Genomic DNA, 9,190 nt, shown 5'->3' on the forward strand with positions numbered 1-9,190 from the left:
CTTGGCTAGTTGGTGAAAGCACTGTGCCATGTTAACCCATCCCCAAGGACCCCAAAGATGCTACAGGAGCATTGCTGGGGTGGGGGAGATGAGGGTATCTTTGGATCTATTTTACACATAAAATCCCTTAAATTGTATGTAAATTACTGTCCAGGACTTAGATAACAATACCGTAGTCACTCTCTGTGTCAGTGCTGTGACTCTTTCGGCCCACAGAGGCAGAGGCAGAGTATGTTTGCCTGCCATATTGGTCCTACGCTCCCTCCACAGCATAAGGCCTTTGAGGGAATTGTTGCCCCTTACACTATTATTTCACTGTTATTTGCTGATCCTGGCACTTGGGATTTGCAGGTTAATGTGGATCTGATGTAACCCCAGTATTTTCTACCTGAGCCCTCTTAAGCCTTGAGAGTAGCTTATATTGTTTGAGAGAATCCATTCTGATGGGGCTGACATCCTAAAACAGACTTCTGTCCAACGTGAGCTAGAGTGACTGTCAACACCTCATTGTAAATGAAAATTCCAGAAAAAAATCCGACTTAAAGAATATACTTTTTTTAGTAATTGGATACTTTCTGATTGAATTGTTGGTTTGAACTGCTCTCACGTTTAGAAGTGGGTTGTATTTCATTTTAAGATCAGCTATGTTTAAAAATAGAATTTACATACTCTGGGAAAAGAGACATAAAGGCATAATTATACATTTATATGGCACTTTTCATATCTTAGAGCACTTTCATATATATTATTTGATCTTATCTTCACATAACCCGGGGAAGCAGGGAAACATGAACTTCATATAACAGTTGAGGAAACCAGGAGTTTGAAATACTTTTCTCAAGGTCACCCACAGACTATAACTAGAGATGGTTTATACCCTTCAAAGGCAACAGTTTCCTATTTTGACAGACAATAGATGTTTATGTCATAAGAGTCTCAAAGTCATTGGAATGAAAACAAGAAAAACAAGTTTTGTCAGTCATTTGTCACGATAGTCTTGCTAGAAACTAGAAAAGAACATTTTGCCTCCCCTACCCACCCTCCCCAAAATGGTTTGTAACTTCCTGAATATCTAACGTTGACCAGAATGGCTCAGTAGTCACTGGACAGGGTCCACTCTTAGTCCAAATGAAGTCTATGAAAAAGATGGAGCATAATGGAGGGGGAGGCCACCCAGATGCCCATGGGTCTGGCCCAACCCTGGCTTCCCCACTAACCACTAGATGAGGGAAGGCAACCCTCATTCAAAATGGGGGTCTAAATATCCATCTCCACCATTCTCCTAGGTTATTGTGAAAATCAAATAAGGCTATGCTGTGTACTGAAATCCTGTGGGACATTTAACTAATATTCAAAATATAATTGTTATTCTCATCAGGAGTTACTCTCCTCTTTCCCAGTAAAGAATTCTCTCTTTACAGGTTCATTTTTCTTGTTTCTTCAGTGGCCTGTGCCTGGTAACATTTCTCCATGAAGTTCAGTGTGTGTGTGTGTGTGCGCACGTGTGTGTGTTTTAATCTTGCATATTTCAATGACTCGATTAGCAGAAACCACTCCTCCTGAAATATTTACCATTGCCTCAAGAATAATGGAAGTGTTACCTGTCCTTCTTTATTTGTTGCAAAATTTAGGGACAGGGAAGAAGATCGTATGTGTTTTCTTAAAATCAATGGCCAGCACATTACTGTAAAACCTATTGATTAAAAACACAAAGTATAATGTTAGTCATTTAGTCTGTGAAGTGATGCAATAAGGGAAGAAATTTATCCTTTGACTTTTGCATTAACCTTTTATTGACTGCTTGCATACCCATAATTAACACACACTTTAGCTAAAGTGGTTAATTTTAGCATGGTGACCAGTGTGCACTAATGTAACTGCAATCTGGATCGTCCAAACCTAAGTGCAGCCCTGAGGGAAATCAGTGGGCAGGGAGGCTCCTATGAGTTACACCTTGGGGTGGGGGCTGGGGAACCTCTGGACAATCTGCTAACAGACCAGCCAGCGTGACACCTTTCAGTCACTCCCTGTTCTGTCACCAGGTCATTCCGGGAGAATCTTTCCTAAGTAGCTAAGAGTTTGGGGAGTGGTTTATGGAGTCCTTTGAGTTGAAGTAATAATGTGAATTTAGAAAGGAAATGTGAGTGACACTAAGTTGGGGGAATCTTTTAAATGTTTCTCAAAAGATCATCTAGCTCTGCCTTGCTTTTCACACAGGACAGCGTGGGTGACACTAGCATTCCCTTGACTTTTGGATAGACATTTATCCCGAGTCAAATGGTTGATTTGACCTGAACCAAAGGCCAAGGCCAGGCTGTCATGCTTTCAGTCCCAGATGGTCCCTTCACCTACCAGATTATCCACAGCCACCTCGGATACGTGGCAGGGCCACGGCCACAGATGGCCACAAAGGCGGGAGGTGACAGAGAGGTGGGAAGCAAGACCAGCATGTCGGCTAGGATTCTTTGGGTCGCAAGTGACAGACACACCTGACTCGTACAATAAAGACTCGTGGAACCAAAAAGTCTAAGCAGAGCTAGTGAGGCCTGATCCAGCCCCTGGAACAACATCATCTAAGACCCTGCATCTTGTAGCATGGTGGTAAATGACTCTGGCAGGTCCGGCCAAGTTCACAGGAGAGAGAAGGTCTTTCCCCTCAGCTCCCATAACAGTCCTCTCATCTCTTCTTGATTTGGCCCTCGTTTGAGTCATGCTTCCCCCCACAAACCTTCCCTATGGCTGGAAGAGGGGGACATGCTCTTTAGCTTAGGCCCCTCAAAACTCTCCCCTGCCACAGAGGTGAAGCCAGGCCCATCCAGACTGTGAGGCTCAGCATGGAGAAGGGATGAATTCTCCTCAGGAAAAGTGGAATCCTGTTGGTGGGGAAGGAGGGAATCCATACCCGACAACCACCATCTGCCATAATCAGTATTTCTAAGACATGTCTTCAGACAACTCGGGGCCCCTTTACTGTGCAGGAGACTCTAGCACCTGTGAGCTAAGAAACAAATCAAATCAATCTGAAGCAGCCACCATTTACAAAATGTGACACTCGTGCCCTTCACTTGTTCTGGGTCTTCAGGAACAACGGCTGATCCTGTCTGAGTCTGAACACTGCAGCCCGTCACTGGAAATATACAGCAGTGTCCCAGAGTGTCCTGTGGACAGGACTCAGCTGTAGGCTCAATTTGATTCCAGCCAGAAAGTGCTGCTCCTGGATCTCCAGAGTATCCTCCAGAAAGAGCCAGTGCAGAGGTTACCCACCCAGGGGTGTGAAGGAAGGAGACCGGCACAGGTGTCCCTCCTCCGTCACTGGTACACGTGATGGAGGTGATGATAATGTCAGTATTCCTCGTGCAGCCTGCCGGGCAGTGTTAAGCACTTTACGTGTTTTAATTTATGTAATCTTCACAACAACCTATAAGTAAGGTATTATTATTACTGCAGCCCACCCTGAACCCGGGGGATATGTCCAAAGACCCACAGTGCATGAAACCTTGGATAGTAGCCCTCTGTATACTGTGTTTCTTTTATACATACATACCTAGGATAAAATTAGACACAGTCGGAGATTAACAACAAAAACTACTAAAAATGGAATAATTATAACAGTGTGCTATGTTAGAAGTCATATAAATATGCATTTTCTTTCTGAAAATATCTACTGCACTCACCCTTCTGACAATAATGGTGCTTCTGTGAGGTGACACAGCGCCTGTGTGACGTGGTGAACCCAGCTAATTGGTGTGGGCGCATTGTGATATTGCCTTAGGCTGCCATTGAGCTCCTGAGGGTATGTCAGAAGGAAGATCATCTTTTTGGAGCAATTCGAGGTCATCAAATGGTGACAGTGTGGGGCGGGTAGCATATACACTGTGTGCCCGCTGGTCAGAGGTGATTCACACCCTGCGCAGGACAGACCTAGACGGCATGAGGTTTCATCATGCTCCTCAGGAGAGTACACAAATGGAAACTTACAAATTATTTCTGGAATTTTCCCTTCAATATTTTCCGGCCATGATTGACAGTGGGTAACTGAATCTGCAGAAAGTGAAACCACAAAAAGGGGACTCGGCTGTATTGTTGTCATTTTCATTGTGATTGATATCATCTCCACTTGACAGATGAGAACCCTCAGTGTCATGCCTCTGGAAAGCGCAGCTCCAGGAGGCCAGAGGCCACTCCCCTGCCCACCACATGGCACCCTCCCTATTTGCCCATCTTAGAAAACTGAGGTCCAAGAAGGCAGAACTAGTGATTTCATCAAGAGGAACAAAACCCAAAGGGGATGTGCCCTCAAGTCATTTTCAAACCTTTCTTTTCCAGTTCCAGGGCCCAGCATGATGCAGAAGCAAAGGGTGTAATGTGAGTTGGGAGTGTCTGTCCCTTCTCATGGGAAACGCAGCATCTCAATGAGCCCTCGGCTGGGCCCTCTCTCCGTCATTTGGAAATTGGCAAGGAGCACTGGCATTAAGAATTTTAAAGCCGTCTTGAAATTGCTGAATTAAGGATTAAGGCCCTGAAGAAACTCAGGGAAGCCAAGCCCAGGTGGAGGGAGTGGGTACAAAAAACTCCTGCCTAGCAGGGCCTGCAGGGAAAGGAGATGGCTCCCTCCTTCCCTGTGAAGACCAGTGGCAAAAAACCTGGTAACAGCTTTGCCCTAAAGCAAAGCCAGTGGCTTGGGAAGCTTGTAGGACACGGCATTAAGCAGACCTCTGCCGCAGGTTCTAATATTTTTAATACTTTCTCAAAGTGAGGAGGCCAACCCCATCTGACAGGTGAAGAAGCATCTGTATTGACTTTTCACAAACCTTATGATATTCTAGGTGGATCGACACTTATCATAGCCCTTTAATCTGCCAAGCAGGATAATGTGTGCACGGATAATTTATCCACTGTGAGATTGAAACGCTCAATTTGGAATAACTTTCCCTACCCAGTAAATTGAGCATTACTCTATGAGTCTGAGGCAGAGAGAAAGCACAATTTAGAAAGCTTTGCAGAGTTCCTTTGTAATTAGTCGCAGCTTCCCTTGAATATTAATTTCCCCCTCGTCCCTTCCAAGTGATTTAGAGACTATCTCCAGAACTAGGGAGATGCACCCTGAGAACGGGGCCAGCAAGCAGCCCGGTCTCCAACACCTATTGTGAAGTCGTCTGCAGAACGCGCCCTCTGTCCCCCAGTGCAATGTGTGCTTATCAGTGCAAACAGTTTAATATTTATGCTAAGAGGATTGTCAGAGGCAGCTTCTGTTGCTTTAATTCTTGTTTTAAATAAATAATGAGAACATTTAAACACATTACTCTTCTTGAGGCCCTGAGGTCAGCTAATCTTATTATTTATGAAGTGATGTGCTACATAATAGTACTTAGTGCATGTTAACAGACGCTATTATCAGGGCCTGATGCGGAGAGCCGGAGATATATTGGAATGTTATGTGTAATGTACGACGGATTGAGTGCATAGGATGCCGGTATGGCAATTAACCACATGCGAAAATAGGTGTAAAGTTGAAGTATGTTTTCCCCTGAGGAGCCCCTCACCATTAATAATCCCCCAGAGGAGGAGATGTCTTGCAGTTAGGAACCTTCTGTCCCATCAGGCTTGGAGTGGGGCTGGGACATCCCATTCTCTGATCCCTTTGTGGTCATTCCTACACAGTCGGAAGACAGTAGTGGGTCTGGCCCATTTTTTAATTGATGTAGACAGAGCTTCCGGAAGGCAGAGGTGGGTACCTGTGCCCCTTCACATCCACTCCACTTGTGGCACTTTGGCAGCCACAGACTCCCAGAGAGTAGAGAAATCGTTCCTTCGTTATTGCTATTTGTCTCCTTTTCTCTGCTCAGTTTTCAGATAAATAAAGCTAAGGCCACTGAGCTCTCCCAGGCCAATTTTAAATAATCCAGACTTGGAGAGGTGGCTGCCTGCTTAGGTGTGGTGACGTTGCCCCAACTTTTATTTTTTTCCTACGAGGCTATAATTTAGCTGCATATGATAATTAATTTCTCTACTATTGATGAATAATCCATTTAATAAAAACCGTGATTTAAGTGTTTTCCTTAGGGACTAACTCTTGCTAGCCTCTTAATTTAATTTTGTGGAAGTTCCCCCCACCTATTCATCAGTGGAAATGATTATTAACCTCTATTTGCATATATCCTTATAAATCGGTCTCTCCTTGGCGTGCTTTTTTCTGAGCCCAGCATGCTGGGACACTTGTAAATCTCCAGGATCTCCAAAGTCAACCCCGGTCTGTAATATTGTTTAATCTATTCTTGGACGTTTTAATGCAGTAAATTCAATTTAATCTTTCCCAGTAATCTAGTAATACATCGAAATCCCATAAACATTTAAATCTGATAATGGCTTAATCACACACTTTAAATAACAGTTGAGATAATGAAAAAATAATTCACTATTTTAAAGGCAGAGTAACTGCATTTCTCTAATGATTGGCTTTTCCAAAGCTCCTCAAGATAATACAGATCTGGGAATCGGAAAGAAACCAAGTCCTGGCGCCTGAGGAGCGGTTCCTCCTTCTCATGAACACCTGCCTTCTGTGTTGCGGCCTCGTTCTCCCCTGTCGTCCCTGTGACCTCCGCCACAGGGGACGTGTCAGTGCTGGTCTCCAGGTTTCCCAGGAGTTTGGATCTTCCAGGAATTTCCCCAGTGGGTTCATGGCCTGTTCTTCCTTCTTCCAGGTGCCAGTGCCGAATCGCCCGAACTTTACCCGTGGACCAGAAACCAGACTGCCGTCCGTACTGGGAAAAGGACGATGCCTCCATGCCTCTGCCCTTTGACCTCACAGACATCGTCTCAGAACTCAGAGCTCAGCTTCTGGAAGCAAAGCCCTAGAAGGAGCACAGTCTTAGGTGGAGAAGGAGAAGACATCCTTGGCTTCTCTCCCGCAACCTTATCACGGGCGTGGGCAAAGTGTAGGCCTCTCTTGGCCCTCGGGTCGTACAACCTGAGTCCCAATTCAAAACAGCTGGGGAATGGAGCCCCTGAATAGTAAGGTGTTGAAAAACGACAGTGCCATAGTCCAATTTGGTATTCAACAAGAGCTTCCCCCCAAAACCTTGCCCACTTGGGATTTTTTTCATAGGAGACCGTCAGCCCCGAAGGGCCAAAGGAGGTAGCCCAACCTGTGACAGAGCCTCACCTCCTTTCCTCCTTCACCAGCCTCCTCAGAGATGTAGAGTGGGCCCAGCTGTCTGGGGAAAGACAGAACTTAGAGTTGTCCATCCCAGTTCCTCACCATGCCCCCTAGAGGCTGTACCATCCAATATGGCAGCCTCTCGCTGACTGTGGCATCTCAAGTTTAAGGTCACTTTTCATTACAAATTCAGTTTCTCAGTTGCCCTCACCACATATCTAGTGCTTCACAGTCACATGTAGCTAGGGACTAGAGTGTGGGACAACACAGAGAGGAATATTTTCATCATTGTAGAAAGTTCTCTTGGAGGAAGTGTTCACGAGCAGGTGTTCCCTTTTCCAGTTCCTTGTAGTTGCTATTCCCCCAGGAGAATGAGATTAAATGAGCAATGACTCTAACGAGTAGCCCCCTTCCCTTTTCAGAGAAAAAGCTCAGTGAGATCCTGAGCTGTGAGTCCTGCACACCACAGTCGGGCATGGGACAGTGTTAACCATTAAAACAAAGCTGACATCCCGTCTTTAGGGACTTTCCCTGATCTGATGACAGAGACCAGCCCAATTTACATTGCATCATGAATTTAGCCAGCATAGCACAAGTTTTTCTCTAATCCTCCATGTGCAGATAATGAGCCTTGAAGAACCCAGTGCTCCATCCTAATGACATTGACACTACAGACACATCCGGGGGAGCAGAGGTTGAACCCGGCCTCTGGCTTCAGAGTGCCTGAATTAAGACCCCCCACTACTTATGTGACCTCTAGCACATTCTCCTGCCTCAGTTTCCTCATCTCTATAATGGGGATGCCAAAGGTGTCCGATCCCAAGATGAAGTTTCAGTGACGTGATCTAGCTGCAGACTTAGATCAGTTCCTGGCACATCGTGAAGTTCTAGATAAACGTGAGTGTCGTTACGTATCAGTAAGTGGACCTGGATGTGGATGTCTTCCGCTCCCTTTCTGAATCGCTGTGCCAGTTTTTGTCTTGTGATGCCATTATCACTTCTTTCCCTTTCTGGCTTGGCTCCTGCCCTTTGGTGTCCCCAGAAATCGTGAGGATAGTTAGCCCTCTCCTTGGCGTGTCGCCTCCCCTGTAGCCTTCACAGTAGTTTAGAAACTGGAGAACTTTGGCCCTGGAGAGGTGCCCAGAGCATAGCCCCTGCCTTCAGGATCTGATGGCTAAAGGCACTCTGTCCCCTGGAGGTGGGAAAGTGAGACCGTCACACTGAGACTCTCAGATCCTGGACTTATTCCTTGGTGTCTTTGAGCCTCGGTTTCCTCATCAGTAAAAGAGATGAGAAAGGTGTTGACAGGGCCCCAGCCCCCGACCACCTGGCCCCTCTTTATTTTGCCTCCTAGGTGTTTGTTCTTTGTTACATTTCATTAGGTGCCAATACTTTTAAATTGGGAGAATTCGTGTAAAATTCAAATGTCTGCATTCTCTTTAGAATTTGGAGCACCTGCCAGTCCTAAGCCTGCATCCCAGCATGGTATCAGGCTAAGTGGCTGCGACTCCGGCTCTGAGGTGGCCGTGACCCCCTGTGGTTTGCAGTGGACCCTGTTGCTCCCTGTTTTTGTTTACTGTAAACCTGATCTGCTTCACCCCTCATGTCCACGCTTTCCAAACCTGCTTGCTCATACCCCAGTAGTAAGAATCACTAATGTTGAGTGCGTACCCCCAGATTTGTGTATTCCTACCCCACTATATTCATGAACTGCTTGTACTAATCTGTTATGTGCATCATTAAGCATTCATATACAATAAAGATATTAAAAGGATAAGACACAGAGGCTCCGTGCTTTGCTCCCTGTACACTGGCAGGTGGGCCTGGGGGGGGCGGCGGGTGGATGGAGGGAGTTTTCAAACCCTCCAGGCGCCGCCAGGTGATATACAGTGGAGTTGGAGAAGCCACTGCCTTAGATGAATCTGAAAGGTGAAGTCATGTTTTCAGAAGAAGAGTGGCCTTTGGGGAGCAGGAGCTTGGCGTGCTTGGGGCTCACCTCTGCTCCCCCGGGAGGTTTCAGGTGGGTGGAAGGAG

At 45.9% G+C, this 9,190-nt stretch overlaps 1 protein-coding gene across 1 annotated transcript in view; it reads left to right on the plus strand.

The window, feature by feature from the left end:
* Fto (FTO alpha-ketoglutarate dependent dioxygenase) overlaps positions 1 to 8,935 on the plus strand; it is a 372,769-nt gene extending 363,834 nt beyond the window's left edge. Inside the window, exon 9 of the mRNA XM_076837477.2 lies at positions 6,702 to 8,935. Within this exon, the coding sequence (XP_076693592.1) occupies positions 6,702 to 6,855 (154 nt within the window). The 3' untranslated portion in view covers positions 6,856 to 8,935. The remainder of the gene's footprint in view (positions 1 to 6,701) is intronic.
* The last annotated feature ends 255 nt before the right edge of the window (positions 8,936 to 9,190 follow it).

The sequence above is a fragment of the Callospermophilus lateralis genome, chromosome 18 (genome assembly GCF_048772815.1).
Source record: "Callospermophilus lateralis isolate mCalLat2 chromosome 18, mCalLat2.hap1, whole genome shotgun sequence".
Lineage (NCBI taxonomy): Eukaryota > Metazoa > Chordata > Mammalia > Rodentia > Sciuridae > Callospermophilus > Callospermophilus lateralis.